The 17,702-nt window shown below is 45.4% G+C and overlaps 1 protein-coding gene across 1 annotated transcript in view; it reads right to left on the bottom strand.

Annotated features, from left to right (window-relative positions):
• The window catches only part of LOC147718229 (nicotinamide N-methyltransferase-like), a 77,852-nt gene extending 62,251 nt beyond the window's left edge, over positions 1-15,601 (bottom strand). Inside the window, exon 1 of the mRNA XM_086966649.1 lies at positions 15,446-15,601. Within this exon, the coding sequence (XP_086822775.1) occupies positions 15,446-15,593 (148 nt within the window). The 5' untranslated portion in view covers positions 15,594-15,601. The remainder of the gene's footprint in view (positions 1-15,445) is intronic.
• Between the last annotated feature and the right edge of the window lie 2,101 nt (positions 15,602-17,702).

Genomic DNA, 17,702 nt, shown 5'->3' with positions numbered 1-17,702 from the left:
AGCCAAAACCTTTTCATTTTTCCTAAAATTAAAAACATGTATGGGGTAAGAGTGTTAATCTGTTTAGCAAAGGTAAGCCTATTATCAACAAGGACCCCAAGGTTTTTGGCTTTTTTAACAGATTTCGGTAGATTACCTAAATGCATTGGCTGCCACTCCAGGGACCAGAAAGAAGGGTCATTGCCAAAGAGAACCACTTCCATATTATTGGAATCCAATTTTAAACTATTAAAACTCATCTATAAGCTTACAACTGACCTGCATTCCCTAAACTGTTTGCTAATGGCAGACGGTTGTTTCATGCCTGCTACATCGATTTGAGTATCATCGGCAGAGGAGGCTACGGCAAAGCCAAAATATTCTATGATTTTGGCCAGGGCTACAATATAGAAATTAAAAAGAATGTGACTTATAGAATAACACTGTTGCACTCCACACAGGAGTCATAAATTGCGATCAATGTTCTAAAAAATATTTCAGGAGATGAAGTGCAGATCCCTGCACACGGATACCTGCTAACCTATCAACCAGAATAGAGTGGTGCACAGTTCCGAAAGCCGCCAATAGGTCTTATAAGACAAGGGCGGCCCTTCCACAATTGTCTTGAGCCTTCTTAATTTCCTCTATGGGTTTAATTAGAGCCAACTCAGTGCTGTGCCCAGTCCGAAAGCCATGTTGTGTTTCATCTAAGCAGCCATGTAGGTTAATATAATCCCTCAGTTGCGTATTCATGGCCTTCTCTAGGAGTTTAGCAGGAAATGGCAAATTTGATATAGGGCAATAGTTGTTAATATCTGAAGCATCTAAATTATGTTTTTCAGGATGTCCAAAATTGATGGCCTTTTCCATAGATTTAGAAACACGCTTGTCCTAAAAATTTACATTAAACACTTTTACCAGATTGTCCGCCTTACCACTATCATGGTGCAAGGATCAATAGGTAAACCTGATTTTGAGTTAACAATAAGGTCCATCAGTTGATGGAGGCTGCCCTACTTCTACAGCTACCTACTTCATTAAAAAAACTTTTGACTTTATTGACAAAGTGCCTAGCAATCTTGTCACAGAAGGAATAGGAGGCAAGGTAAGCATTAACACGGTGCTAAATAGTTATTTGGAAGAATACACCAATAATTTTTTGTGAAAAAATATACAGTTTTTTCAGTCCTAATCATTTCCTTATATTTACTCAAACTCTTTTTGTATTTTATCCCTTCCGCAAAATCATAAGCTACTCTCCAAATACATCCTTGGTTTTTTTACAACTTAATTCAACTTATCAGAATACCAAAGGGCTGAAGGGTGGTTACGTTCTGAATGAATAGAGATCAAGGGGGCTAATGGTGTGCTATTTTTTCCATCCAGAGGTTGTAAAGGCGGGCAATTACCTCTGCATTCTCCCATACTCTTGTTGGGAAGTGGCTAGTTTCACTTGAAATTCCTGTTGAACAACTGTCTCAAGCTCTCCCCACTATGCTTCTGGCTATATGGCCAATTTGAGATTCGGAGTCTAGTGGTCCAACATTAAATGTAATGGCTGAATGGTCTAACCAGAGAAGTGACAGGATGCATTTAACTATAATAAACAGATTGTTTGAAAAAATCCCATGAAGTGTATCTTCTGCCCGATGGGGCGTACCCTTCTCCCACTGTGGGAGCCCAAAAATCTCCATTATTTCCAGGAGGTTAGCTGAGTCCACCTCCAAAATTGCTTCAAAGTGAACATTTAAATCACCTAACACTGTGATGCTAGAGGCAGCTAGCTTATCTTCTTATAGGTTTTGGAGATTATCTATAAAAGGACCTCTCGGGTCCTTAAAATTGTGTTGGGTATTTAGTTGAACAGTAAGTGATAGGGCTTCACACCTTGGCAAGGTTATTGCGGAAAAAGTAGCGACAAAAGATTACAATTACACGGAAATAAAAATAAGTCTAAAATGAGAAAGCAAATGCTGAAATAATATGACACCCATATTCAGGAGCCAGGCACCTCCCGGTTGCATAGCAAGTGCAAAATATAAGGAAATTAAAACAATCTCTGCCGGTAGGAGACCGGAGGTCAAATCCAATCAATGGGTAACAAGTTACTGAATATCTGCTGAAATCTGGTGGTAATATATATATATTTAATTCTCGTTTTCCTCTTCTCTATGCACAGGTGTAATTCAAGGCAGAATTAGGTTATGAGCCTGTTCTCCTAAATATTGAGGGCCTGCGTTAGAGTTTGGGATGGGGTTACCCCGTCATCATTCTCTAAATCAGGTCCACAGTGGTTTAGAGGTTGCAACACTTGGGATCCACAAACGGGAGGCTTCGCTGGAATGAAAATCGCTGGTTGCAATATACACATGCCATTTTGTGAGTCTGAAAAGCCTTTCTAATTTGCCAAATGTCAGTTGTGGCTCAATCATGGTGTATTATGGATAGTGGGTTCATTGTCGACATTGCTAGGTTAAAATGAGCTTTGCTGCCCTTAGGCTGCTTTTGCACATAACACGACATGCGCTTATTTTGCAAGACATTGTTTGTGCCCTTTTCACATGTGAACTGTCTGATTTTCATGTTCTCTGCTGTGCTCTGAGGTTTAGTCAGCACATAATGTACAAGTTCGATAAATAATGCCCCTTGTTACTCTGTTCTGGTCAGTCGCTCGGACCTAGACAAAACATGACACACAGCTGCATTACTGAAAATCACATGCTTTAATATTGCAAGCTAAGCAAACTGTTCAGGCACTTGGAGAGAGACCTTTACAGTGAGTAGAGCGGTGATGTTCCTGAGAGCTAAACCTGTTATGTAGTCCTTGACGTATGGGGTCTGCTGACCAAACCCAGATGTCTTCTTTTTTATAATAAACTACTTCTAATCACAGGGAGGGTGGGTACGCATTGTAGCCTTATTTCATTGCATTTATAAAGTGATATCCCTGTTTGTATTCTATTGAATGGTGACAATGCTGACTCTATTGTGTTTATGCCTTTTGCTGATAGTAATGGGACGTGTACTGTACCATAGAGTGTATTAGTTAAAATAAACATCTTAAACTAAACAGTGACTCTGAATACTCTTATTGTGAACAAGCATGAGTGAGAGAGTGAAAGAGCTGTCTAGCTCCCTCGATTCCTGAGAGAGTTAGAAGTGTTGTGTTCAGTGTTGTCTAATCATTGGTAGCTTTGCTATTAGTCGAATGAGACACTCTAGCAGGGATTCTGCTCCTACTCAGAACTGTGCATAGAGACTTGGAACCTCAGTGAATAAGGGTGTGCCAAAACTCACCTTAGTACCCAACATCCCCCACCAGACGAGCAATCAGTGTCTCATTGGTTCCTTCCATAACACCAATGATTAGACAACCCAGAACATGTAACTTAGATTACCTCGAAAAATGTGGAACACTCTTCTGTTATACAATCCTTAACGGGGAGTAAATAGAGACACGTGCAAGTTTGAAATATTTATTTTTAATGCCATGTTCAGAGGTGCAGTATCTTAGCTAATACAAGCAGATATATTATAAGCAACAATATTATCAGCATGGGGGGCGCTAGAGGGCGCACGAGCTGAATGGCCGCACTCTAGTGTGGCTCCGGCTGCCTGGCATTCTTATCCTTCCTTTTATCCTTCAAAACTGCGACCACCCGCCCGAAAACGGTCTGGGGGATTGAGATATAGCTACTGCACACTCTGTCCGAGTTTGGAGATTCTACGACCTTTGGGGACGGAGCTAGATCGAGATCAGTCTGGAGCGGGAGTGATCGAGAGCTACGACCTCGCTGTTGACGGCGTGGTGCCGCACGCAACGCCCAGGACTGACACGTGGCGTGTAGGCCGCGCTACGCCTCGCGCACCTCCGCCTGGCGGACCTGGCCCATCAACCTAGCAGTGGGACCCTGCCTCGGCGGCTCGCTTTCTGAGCCGGAGACATTCTGTTGAACGTCTGCTTCGGCCCGGACTATATTGGACACTGGACGTCGAAACCGATCCACCGCCGTGGTTTCCCACGCGTGCACTTCCTAATAGAGCGGCTTGACACGGAGGTGAGATTGTTGCTTGCCTGGCATGGGGAAACCAGATACTCGGCAGCCCAAGCTGCAATTTGAACCAGCGACGCAGAAAAAGGGGACGAGGCAGACGGGGGACAGTGCGCCGCCGAGGAGCCCGGCGGCAGAGGCGACCCCCCTGGTCCCGGAGATGGCAACAATGCTTCAGGAGATGCGGCAGGGGTTCGCCACGGTGGTGGACAAAGTGGACCGGCTCTCCGCCCGGATGGACGGCATAGTTCAACGAATGGATGTACACGACGAACGGCTAACGGAAGCCGAACGCCGCATATCCGAAACGGAGGATGCCACAACATCGCAAGCCACGCGACTATCCCGCATAGACAACATTTTGCGGGTGATCGCCGCCAAGAACGAAGAATTGGAGGCGAGGGGCAGGCGGAACAACGTCCGGATTACGGGAATTCCGGAATCCACGAACACGGGACGTATGGAGTTATATGTCGAACGCTTGCTCATGGCCACAGTGGGAGAGGAGGCTCTCTCCAAACAGTTTATAGTGGAGCGGGCCCATCGTTCCCTTGGACCTCAACCTCAACCAGGCACCCCGCCGAGGCCCATCATAGCACGCCTGCTAAACTACCGTGATCGGGATGCGGCACTGAAAGCAGCGAGGGCGAATCAGAACCTAAATTTTGAAGGAGTGTCCTTCTCCATTTATCCGGACTTTACTCCGCTTGTTCAGGAACAGAGAAGGAAGTTTCTCGCCGTGAAACGAAAGCTCAGAGGCTTGAACATTGACTATGCATTACTTTATCCTGCCAAGCTCCGCGTAACCCACCAAGGCACGCAGCACTTTTTCTTGAACCCGCAACAGGTTGAGGAGTACATCAAGACCCTGCCGAAAAGGGACAGGAGAGCTGCACAGGCGGATGGCGGACACGATTCTGATGCGGATTGAACTGGGATCTTCGCTTTCGTCTCTGATGACTCATTGATATATGCCTTTTTTATTTCTTTACTATGGATTACTGCTCCTGACACTGCCCCCAGGAGTGTAGGGCTGGGTGGTGCTGCAGGCCCTGTAGCATGCCAGGCCCCCACCCCCCCCATGCTGACTCACTCGCCCGGACAAGGACGGTAAGCATGGCGGTAACTGCGGTGAGGAGAGGCGGGGGTGGACGACGGTGCACCTCTAGAACCCCGAATGGGTGTACCCCACTGGACGTGCTCACTGCACTTTTACTGTTGAGTTGTTGCGGGTTTGCTCGGGGAGGGGGGTGGGCACAGGGTACTGGCGAGTTGGGGGCGCTTCAGTGGGTGGGGGTGGGGGGAAGTTCTTCAAGGGGGCAGTTCGTGATGATCTGGTCCTTGTTTTTCACTGCCCTTGAATTGGGCCTGTGGCCCCGAGTGCTAACTCTGTGCTTGCCGGCTCCTCTCTCTATGTGTCGCTGCTCGAGAGGGGACAACTGGGATGCCTCATGGTTAGCCACATACGGAGGCCTGTTTGCTGAATGGCAACGGTTACGATTTCTAGTGTTGGATGCCTGGGTTTGCACTGGGTTTCAGTTTTCATTTTGTAGTCGAGCGTGCGCACCTTTACCTCATCCACCCTCCACCCGTCCTGGGATGGGCTGGTCGACTGTCTTTGATACGGGGGGGGGACTCAGGGACTGCTACTTGTGGTGGCCGGGGTTACTGTGGGCCGCTGGTGATTTTAACTGTGGGACTGTTGGTGCAGTTGGATTGTTCTGTTATATGAAAGAATGTTGAGATGGGGGACACTTGTCTGAATGTTCTTACGTGGAATGTGCGGGGCTTGGGGGATCATCGGAAGAGACGCCATGTTCTGGGATATCTGGACAGACATAATGTTCACATAGCATTTCTGCAGGAGACGCACTTTGCACCCCACAAGTTGCCAGCCTTTGGTAGTAGATGGGCCTCGAGTACTGCGTTCTCCTCGTATTCCTCCTATGCCCGTGGTACTGCAATCCTGGTTAAAAAGTCGACACCCTTTCACATGGCTGGCATGAAATCAGATGCACAAGGGAGATATTGCCTGCTATGGGGCAGATTGGGCCGTGTGACGGTCACCCTTGCGTGTTGTTATGGCCCCAATGTGGACGACCCGCAATACTTCGAGACACTCTGGGCTGCTATACTGGAAGCAGGGTCGCAACACATAATATGGGGGGGGATTTTAATGTTACTATAGACCCGACCCTGGACCGCTCACACCCGGCCCCACACCACTACACGAAAGGGCGGGAGGTGCTGCGCGCCATCTTGGAGGAGAATCACCTAGTGGATGCTTGGCGAGCACACTGCGGGCCGAGGGGGGAGGGTACGCATTTCACGGCGCAGGCTAGGTCATGGGCCAGGCTTGATTATTTTTTTCTGACCACACACATGTATGCCACTATCACTGGTGCACGACACCTCCCTAGGACCTATTCGGACCATGCCCCGGTTCTGGTCGCCATGCGCGGAGCTGAGCTAGGCCCTCCTGTTACCGCGTGGCGCATGCAAGCCGCAATGCTGTTAGATGAGGAATTTAGGGAGACGCTGCGCGAGGAATGCTTAGACTTTTTTGCAAGGAATAAGGGGTCTGTGGGTGCAGTGGAGACAGTCTGGGATGCCTTCAAAGTCACACTGCGAGGTTTCTGCATTGCGAAGGGCTCGGGTGTGCTTAAAGCTATCCTGAACCGCTTAAAGGCACTAGAAGTAAAACTGAGCCAGGCGGAAGAGACCCTCCGTGTGCGCCCCACTAGCGACACTCTGGCAGAGATTCGACATTTGGTTACTGAATATTCCGAGGAAGCTGCACGTGAGGGGAAATTTAGACATAAATACTGGGTGGCGCGGAAATACGGAGAAGGAGATAGGCCTGGGAAGGTGTTGGCGGCTACGGTCCGGCTTGCGAGGGCGCCTACAACTATACTGGAGCTGGAGACGGCCGAGGGGCTGTTGCTCCGCGACTCCACACAAATCCTTAACGAGTTCGTGGGCCATTACGATAAGCTGTACACCTCTAAGGGACTAGGGGGCCCTCCTTTGGACGACTACCTCGCGGATGTCGCGCTTGGTTGGCTGAGTGACGCTCAACGGGCGTTTTTGAGTGCCCCGTTTGAGCTTGACGAGGTGAAAGAGGCGATTATGAGTATGCAATCGGGCAAGGCCACAGGCCTTGATGGCATCCCTATTGAATTCTACAAAACATACATTGAATTCATGGCCCCGGTACTGCGGGAGGTCTATGAGGACGCTCTGGAGGTGGGGCATCTCCCCGCATCAATGAGAACTGCGCTGATTATCTCTTTACTCAAGCCCGGGAAATCTGCGTCACACTGCGACTCATATAGGCCCCTCTCCTTATTGACGTGTGATGTGAAAATACTTGCAAAGCTTATTGCCACCCGAATTAGCTTACTGCTGCCTAACCTGATCTTCCCGGATCAGGCGGGCTTTGTCCCAGGGAGGGCTACATCCCACAACCTACGCACCTTTTTTTCTGTGTACGATTCTGTGCATGAGGACCTGCCCATGGCGGCCATTTTTTTGGATGCCACCAAGGCATTTGATTCCCTGGAGTGGGATTACGTCTTTGGGGTACTAAACCGCATGGGATTCCCGGCCATCTTCGTTTCCTGGATAAAACTGCTCTACACGCGGCCCACGGCCAAAGTCCTTATTAATGGGCAGCTCTCCCCTGACTTTGAGATCTCTAGGGGTACGAGGCAGGGGTGCCCCCTATCCCCTCTGCTCTTTGCAATCGCCACGGAACCCCTTGCAGCCAAACTGCGGCAACATTATAAGGACAGCGCACTGCGTTGCTTCCAGCGACAAATACTTATATCCATGTACGCTGACGATATCACGCTGTATGTCCGGCACCCTCGGGACAACCTACATCCCATACTTAGGGAGTTCATTAGATTCGGGACTCTCTCGGGAGTGCAAATAAATTGGACCAAATCGTGCATATTTCCCCTCACGGCGGCCACTCAGGCCTTCCCATTGGAATATCCGCTCACTTGGACTGAAGGTGATTTTAAGTACTTGGGGGTCCACATTGAGAGGGACCGGGAAGCGCTTATGAGAGCGAACTATGGCACTGCCTTTAGTAGGATTGAAGACCAGGTTACGAGATGGGTGTCCCTTCCCCTGTCGATGGTGGGCAGGGCCTCCTTGATTAAAATGGTTGTACTTCCGCAACTGCTCTACCTGTTTCTTAACATACCTTTCCATCCTGGTGCATACTTTTTTAAGAGACTACGTTCTGAAATGCTTAAATTGGTATGGGGAGGGAAGCAGGCTAGGCTCCAATGGGAGATTCTGACGCGGCCCTATGTGCGGGGGGGGTTCGGTATACCTGATTTTGAGCTATACTTCAGGGCGGCCCAGGCGCACTATGCTTACTTCTGGGTGAGGCAGCCGAGATACATGCCACAACTGGCTGCGGAACACTGGCTGGCGCACCCCACGCCTATCGAGGGAGCTCTGTATGCCGTTATCGAGGGGAGGGATAAGACCCCGAACACTTTGTCTAGCACTATCACGGCATGGCTACACATTTGTGCTTCCCTGGGGCTGAAGTTTCTCTACGCTCCATGTATGCCCCTGGCTTATCACCCACAATTGCAGCTGCTGCAGGAAACTGGCTTCCAGCGTTTACTGTCTAAAATCCATGTCCGCACGTGGGGGGATCTATATCATAATGGCGAATTCCGTACGAGGGATCATTTATTTGGGACCATACACCCTTCCTCACTAGATGTGTTTTACTATATGCGCTTGCGCCACGGACTGCAAGCCCTTACACCTGACTTTCCGCACGAGCCACCGATCCTCATACCCCTGCAACACATCCTGCAACTTGCAAATCCATATAAGCTTGTGTCCACGTTGTACAGACTAGTTAGAACACACACTGACTTCACCACACTTCCTGCCAAAGCGAAGTGGGATCAGGAGCTGCCTGCCCCGCTCAACAATGGGAATTTAGCTTACTACAAACAGAACGTATCTCATCCAGCAGCAGGTATAGAATTATCCACTACAAATTCGTACACCGCTTGTATTATACCCCGGCTCGATTACACAGATTTGGGCTGCGAGACACTGATAATTGTGATCGGTGCGGGCCCCTGGAGCTGACTTTTTGCATCTTGCCTGGGAGTGTGCCACTGTACGTCAGTATTGGGATCTAGTGTTTCAGGCCCTCTCTACCATGATCAATGCAACGGTGCCGCCAACTCCTGAGATGGCACTATTGGGTTGGGTCGTACCCCTGCAGGCGGCTCACCGCAAATATGTCGCGTTAGCTCTGCTGCTAGCCAAGCGGAGGGTGGCCTGTAGATGGGGCAGAGGCAGGGCGCCCAAGTTTAAGGAATGGATACGGGACCTGGTGTATTGTCAGGAACAGCTGCACACGTATGCGGAGTTGCTGCCACTCTCATCCAGGCCGACTGATGTCTGGGCTCCGCTGCAGTGCTACCTGATAACGGAAGCGCCGAGTGACGATGAGTTGTAAAATGTAATACTGCTCTAGGTGTTATGAGGATGGAGTGCTGAACCTCTTTGGACCTGCCCTGCAACGTTGTATGCCTTGTGACTGCACTATGCACTTTACCCCCCTTGCTATGTCCCTGAACTGTCCTTGCTGCTCCACTCACCTGTATGCTTTACCTGCTCGTGGTCCACCTGGTTGCTGCGGGAGGCTGTTCCCACCCCCCCCCCCCTCCCCTCCGAACTCTGCCTGTTTGTGGTGCGCACGCTTCTGACGATGTTGTTTTGTTTGTTTTTATTGTTCTCTTTTTCACCAAAAACGACAAAAGTAAGACGCATTTATATGCTCTATGCACCTGTGCTGTTACTGATGTTATTTTCCATATCTACAGTTCCGCAACGCACTATTGCCTTCTTGCTGATGCTTATTTGTGATTAATGACATGTGCTATAGCAGCCGGCCTCCGGGTTGTGGCAGTATGCTGTGTATACTTAACGGCACTAAATAAACGTCTTGCACCAAAAAAAAAAAAAAAAAAAAAAAAAAAACAGTATTATCAGCATAGTTACTATTCCATAAAATACAAAGGGAGAAAGCATGTTAAAATGCTAAATGGAAAACAGGTTAGATTACACCTATATCTCACCCTACCTTGCTAATAGGTTATTTTATATCTACAGAAGGTCTCTTGGGATTACAAGGGCATCCCCATACCTCTGGTCCTAGCAGAAATGGATCACATCAGTTTCTGTACCATCTCTCCGCATGCGTATGTTCTCCAAGTGTGTGTCAGCAAGCCTACGCAGTGCATTATTAAACACGCCAAAAATCAGAGGTGGCCACAGCTGCATATATGTTATGTCTAGAATATCTAGAACGTGCTCTGATCAATCTGAACAACAACCACTGGCTGTGAAGAGAAGTAGACGCCAGACGAGAACTCCCGCGTTCTATAAAAGCACATAACAGGAAAGCTAATCCGACCAGCAGATTATAGATAAAGATCACTTCATTATCAGACCCACAGCAGAATGAGAAACTATAGACGGATGTCTTTGACTCAGGAATTCGAAACAACAATGTTGCCATAAATGAGCGAGTCCTCTGCAGATCAATTAAAGCATTTAGAAAGGTTGACACACAGTACCTACATTAGAAAACACCTTAAATATCTCTTCTCGAAGGGAAAAATCCTGTCCAGTACGCAGATGTCTACGAATTACTGGTAAAAGATTCTTACAAGTAAAAATTAAATGTTCTCATCAGGAACAATAACTAGTGAGAAACACTAAAGTGAAGATTCATTAGATCCAATACCTACCTATGTTACACATTGTCATGTCTTTAACCTGCAAATGACATCACCTGACGAAGGCCACTGGCCGAAACGCGCGTAGTTCTATTCCACCGCATTGCCTTCTTCAACTTTTCCATCGACCGAAAATATCCTATAGCACTTTTTTTCATCTTTGTCTCTCTGTTCGTTGTATGGTTATGTGAATATATGTAATATATGTATTTGAATGTAAATGGTGCAAATAACTGAAAGATAAAAAATATGTAAAAATGATAAATAATATATAAAAAAAATAGATAGAAGGGAGAAAAAAATAAAAATAAAATGGTCTCCGAAATTTGATACATCATTTTGTCTTAGCCAATAATTATGTAGGTCGCATAACACTATTTGTGTTATTAGGGCGGTACAACAATAATTGGTTTGCTACACAGTCTCTTTTCTCAGAAAACTGAAGTCCTCCTAATTTCGAACAAAGATGAAAACCCAGAAATAGTGGAATGGATCAAAGCCTTAAATGCCCTCAATGTCTCTCTTACTCCAACGGACTCAGCAAAATCACTAGGAATCACTCTCGACCCCAAACTGGACATGAAGAAGCGCATCTCCAAAACCGCCAAAAGCGCGTTCTTGAACTTGAAACTTCTCTACAAAATTAAACCCTTCCTCCCCCCAAAGATCTGAAACATGCCACCCAGGCACTTGTGCTCTCAAGAATTGACTATGGCATTGCTGTACTGACTGGAACAGCCAAGTCACACCTGGGACCCCTCAACTCCACCCTCAACGCTGCCGCAAGAATGATCACAGGAACAAAGAAATTTGACCACATCTCACCGGCACTCAAAGAACTGAAATGGCTCCCGATTGACCAATGAGCCAACTTCCGCAGAGCTTGCCTCACACATAAAGCCTTGCATACAGGCAAACCAGAATACCTGGCCTCTAAACTCAAAAGGGCTGGACAATCCAGGAACCTCAGAAGCTCCAACACACTCCTGCTCATCCCGCTGAAATCACAGAAACGCAAGACCTCAAACAAATCCTTTGCGGGGAACGCTCCCAGGATTTGGAACTCCATCCCCCACCATATCAGAACGACCGCCTCCTTCCCACAATTCAAAACACTACTCAAAGCCCTCTTCCTTGAACGCTCCGGTGCTTAGCGAGAAGCCCATCTCCCAACAGCAGAAATCTGATAGCCTTTGCGGAACTCAGAACTAACTGATTCGCCCCCGAACTCCGTCTCTTATTGCGTTATTATTGTTGTTGTTCTGTTGGTGTACAGGCTATATTTCCCTCCTATCGTTTCCGATTCTTGTTTTCTATGCTTATTGCCCTGGTTGCATCTCTCTATTTGCTGTGAAGCGCTCTGATACCCTCGGGTCCAGCTAGCGCTATACAAAACTTCAATAAATAAATAAAAAATAAATAAAGTACAACAACCACTGTGTTGAAATAACCTTGAAGGCCTCGGCACTCACTGTTCAGACAAAGCTTACCAAGCAATGCTGCTAGTATAGAAAAACATATTATTCTTGAGTGGTGCAAAACACTCTGCTAGACTCTAAACATTTATAATAAGGTGTGCCGTGTGCAAAGGCAGCAAAAAGTAAAAATGGCGTTTAAACTTCTAATAAGCTCATGCCAACATATCACGGTGTAAATGCAAGGCTCATCCCCATGACAACACTATAGCTCGTCACTTTGGGATTTTGGGTACTAATGTCATAGGTTGGTACACCCCTATTTACTGAGTTCCTTCTTTCCTGCGCATAGTTCTGTTTATGTGCAGAATCTCTGCAACAATGGGCCTCCTGTATTTGAGATTCACACCTATGTATCTGTGGTTTGCAATCCTAATTAATGTTGCAAACAAGTGGAGGTGATTGACACTAAATCAGATGGAGCAATATCTTTGTGGGAGATTGCACCATTTCTAATTCAACATTTAAAATGTGTGGACTCATAATCTGCAGCTGGAACCTGGAATACAAAGACCCACCAGTGCCAGGACACTTTCTGTATTGTTAGCAGCACCCCTTGAGGGGAACCCTTTAAAGTTTGCCCATATACATAGGGGGACAAGAGAGAATAGGGGTCATATTTATGAGCCTGTTTGTTTCATATTTGCATCACGAAATGCGGTACATGTGCAACACAGACCTCAAATGTGATTTATGAAGCCAATCATGTTCACTTTGCATGGCCCTGAGGGACCCCATACATCGATGCAGTGTAAATCACTGTTTTGCCTTACTCTGCTCTGAGAAGCATGGGCGTTCACATGCAAATCCCATGGATTTCATGCACTCCCAGATTTACCAAGTTACCAGAACTAGTAAACCTTGGTACGGGCAAACATGCTACTCCTTCCCAAGGGAGGCTTCATGTCTCCCTGTATTTCCTCATTCTGTGTGTGCTGCATTCTGTAGCCTACACAAAGGAGGAAAATGCCACACGTGCAATAGTGCCCGTTTTGGCTCTACTCAGCCACGACAACACTGGTGCAGGGGAAAAGGCCGGAAGGCACCATTTTCCTTTAAGTATGTTGCATACCTGCCCTTTCCCTGTTGTGCACTCCATGCATTTTCTTTGTAAATATTTCTTTCTTGGCCTTTATAGCACACTTTCTGTGCTTTACAAACAAGCTTACGCATTGGAATTGATGAGGGTGTGTTCTTGTTCGTCTTGAATTCCCAAGGAACATGCATGAGCTGTGGTTGGATGTTTGGGGCATTAAATAATCACTCATGTATGATACATTAAGAACAGCCAACGTTTTCATTTCATCTGTTTGATTCCAGTATTACTAGTAAACCCTTGGTTTTATGTCTGTGTCTCTGGTGAACCCTTGATTTTATTTCAATGTCACCAGTGAATGTTTGGTTATATTTCAATGCCACTAGTGAACCTTTTTTTATTTAAATATCACTGCTAAAACATTGGTTTCTTCCATTGTTACTAGTGAACGCTTGGCTTTATTACTGGTAAACCTTCGGTTTCATTTGAGTGTCACTAGTGAACCATTGGTTTTATGTCAGTGTCTCTGGTGAACTTTTGGTTTCATTTCAGTGTCACTAGTGAACCATTGGTTTTATGTCAGTGTCTCTGGTGAACTTTTGGTTTCATTTCAGTGTCACTCGTGAACATTTTGGTTATATTACAGTGTCACTAGTGAACCTTTGGTTTCATTGCAGTGCCTAGGGTTTTCTCGTCAGCAGCTGCAAAAATGACCTCTATTGACAGAGACAAAGCATGCCACGCTGATGGTATGCACTGAATGATGAAACACATATGAAACCCATCAAAGATCAGCCAGTAGTTTAGTGTTGCAAACTTACAAGCCTATGAGACTTGAAGAAGGTACTATCTATCTGTGATTGTTGAACATCTCTGAGAGACATTACTGTTTAACTGTCCGTGTCACAGTGACTATTACATGACCTTGAGTTGAGGTCTTAGTGGGATTTCCTTAGAATCAGTGACAAAAAAATACAGGTTTTCACCAGGACAAATAAAGCAGTAGTCTATTTGTCTTTTGATGCTGATGGTGAATGTGTTGCCCACAGGTCTTTCACTGTACCCTGCAATGGATTTTATTCTCATTTACTTTTCTCACTTTGTCGTCAGTGTATTGTGTGCTATGCCAGCAAAATTCCTTCAGGAGCTATTTAGTGTTTATAAACTGTTTTATTTGAACATAGGGTTGTGCATTGTTTTATTTGAACATAAGGCTGTGTTGTGTTTAATTTTAGCATAAGGTTGTCCTGTGCTTTATTTGAACATACAGCTTTGTTATCATTTATTTAATACAAGGCTGTGCTGTTTTTCATTATCACATAAGATTGTGTTGTGTTTTATTTTAACATAAGACTGCAGTTTGTTTTATGTTAACATAAGGCTGTGTTGTTCTTAACTTTAACAAAATAATGTGTTGTGTTTTATTTTAAAATAAGGCTGTGCTGAGTTGTCTTTTAAAATAAGGTTGTGTTGTGATTTATTTTAATATAAGGTGTTGTGTTTTTTAACACAAGGTTGTGCAGTGTTTCATTTAACAAAAGGCTGTGTTCGGATTTATTGTAACACAAGGTGTACTGTGTTTTATTTTAACATAAGGCTAAGTTGTGTTTTTTATTCAACAAAAGGTTTGTTATGTTTTATTTTAACATAAGCTATGGCAAGAGATGATTCATCATACCACATTCAACACATCGCTTAGGTGCAGATTCCTCCTTTCAATATTTCCATTATCAGAACAAAGAAGAAACATTGATCACACCCACCCATTCTCTTCCTCTTCCTGATTCTGATTCTAGTCCCAGATCTCATCAACTGTCCTTTCTTTGATTCTGAAAGAGCGCTGTAATCCTGACATGTGTTATACTTATTATACGTATCGTCTAGCAATCAGAACTGAGAAATAAATTAGGATATCTGAATCACAGAGATTTCCCCCAGTCTAGGACAGGATTCAATTAATAACATGTTTTCACAACAGAAATGTTTCTCAAAAACCGTCTGAATGCATTTTATGATTAGTCAAACTTTATTTAGCCCCTAGATCCCCCACCACTAGCACCACAGAGAAAGAGAATCAAAGATCAGGGTGTAATGGATCAAAGAGCCACTTACCCGAAGAGAAGGCTTTATTCAAAAGATCAAATATCCTATAAATAGAATCTTCCTGAAAGTCTGACTCCTGTCGGAAGAAGCACTCCATCAGTTCCTTCGGATCCAGGTATTTATCATGGAGCTCTTTCAGGGCATGAAAAGACGCCATTCTGAATGATGGAAAGGTACAAACTACTTCTATGACTTGTGCACCTAGATTTATACTAAATAATTTAAATTGCAGATTAACGGAGGGCAGACATGAATCACCATTAATATTCATGTGCCCCTAAAGTCACAAAGAATCAATCCCTCACTTGTTTACATTTATCAGCTGATGGAAGCAGGTGAACTGCTTATGCTGTTTGCCAAACAAAATTATTTGCTTCAGGACACAGACAGTGCACACAGAAAAATCCAATCACCTTAGCGTGACCAAGTAAAGCAGTGATGTTCACGGTCCCACTGCGATATTAATGTGTGACCCCTTCTCTATTTCCTAAAAGTAGTTCCTTGCGTCAAGATATGAAATCACCAAACACTTTCCATTAACCACTGTTAACAAAAATGGAGACATTGGGGAGCAGGAGACCAGAGTAAATGGAGCAGTCAAAGGACGGAAAAGGGCTAACTCAACATACACCAAAGTAAAGCTAAGCTGGGCTTTACGCTTGCACCTCCTTCCACAGTGGGATGCCACTGCACTTCTCTTTTTTCATGTTCCAGAAATTCTCATGATGTTTTTAACAACTAGTCCAGTGCGAAACTCTTATATGGTTCAGATGTATCTAAAAGAAGAGTACATCAGCTCTGTCTTCTAGGCCAGTAATTTGCTGTCCAAGTATACATTTATCCGAGTCATGGAGGCTCATTTGTCCATGTTGTCTAATTTATTATAAGGGCACCTATTTTAACCTGGATTTATTGTGTGTACGCTGTGAGGTCAGTAATCTTCACTCTCACAAGGAAGCAAAGATAAGCAGTCCAAGGCCTACTCAAGGGAGGTGGTGTGGGCTAGCAATCACCAGTCACAGCTATACAATATTAACACTCAATAAATGATTGTCCAGTCTGTGCTTTATGTTTTGGAAAAGGGAAAGTGCACTTATTCCAAACACACCACCCAATACTATGCATCAATTTACAACTATAGACAAGATGATGGTAACACTTTTTGATGGCATTGCATGACTATTCTTACCCCTCCAAACAGAGTTCTCTACTACCGGAACATATCGGGGAGTAAGACCCCTAATACTGGCCCCAGGGCAAGTGACTAATTAATGCAATACGTACATTAAACTGTGACTAAGGGCACCTAATATTGGCCATAATTCGTTAAAGGACCAGTATGGACTTCCCTTAGAGGACTCACATAATTTGGGATCTACAAATGGGACAGAATGGTCTGAAAAGGGGCTAGCAATAATACCAGTGTCTACCTTAAGCGAATCATGTAATATTAAACTATAGTCAATATGTGATGCAAAGTAAAAACATTTGGAAAAACAGGTATATTCCCAACTGGTAGGGTAGTCTGCTATCCATGGATCAACTAGTGTAACATCTTGCAAAAGGCTAGCCAAGACCAGAGCTTATTTTGTTTTATTCTGATGTTTGATAGAACATCAGAATAAAACAAAATAAGCTCTGTGAAAGTTGAGGTCTCCTGGGAGACCTCAACTTTCACCTTGAAAAGAACAACGACCGCAACTCCACCACCCTTCTGGACAACCTCGCCAACCTCGGACTTAGACAACTGGTCACTTCCCCCACCCACATCGCAGGTCACACTCTCGACCCTATCTTCACCTCTAGCAATCATGTCTCCTTCAGCCACACTACGGCTCTCCTCTGGACTGACCACAGCTGCGTTCACTTTACCTACAACAAGCCCAAACCCAACAACCACCCCCAACCAACTCTGCAAAGAAACTGGAACAAAATCACCATCGACCAGATCTCCTCATCGCTTCTTCTAAACCCCCCAGCCCACTCCTCAAACCCCGACCAAGCCGCCTCCAACCTCTCCCTTTGGCTATCCAACAGCGCCGACATCCTAGCACCGTTGAAAAAACGTCAAATCAAACTAGGCAGCAAAAAGGCCTCATGGTTCAACGATGATCTTAAGAAATCCAAGAAACTCTGCCGCTCCCTTGAGAAGGCCTGGAAAAAAGACCCAACCACCAGCACCAGGGACGCCTTCAAAAACGCCACCCGCATACACCACCAACTGATCCGAAAGGCCAAGAAAACCGCCTTCAAGGAACGACTAGAT

This window comes from Lissotriton vulgaris, chromosome 4_1, assembly GCF_964263255.1.
Source record: "Lissotriton vulgaris chromosome 4_1, aLisVul1.2, whole genome shotgun sequence".
Lineage (NCBI taxonomy): Eukaryota > Metazoa > Chordata > Amphibia > Caudata > Salamandridae > Lissotriton > Lissotriton vulgaris.
This window is presented reverse-complemented; position numbering and strand designations above follow the sequence as displayed.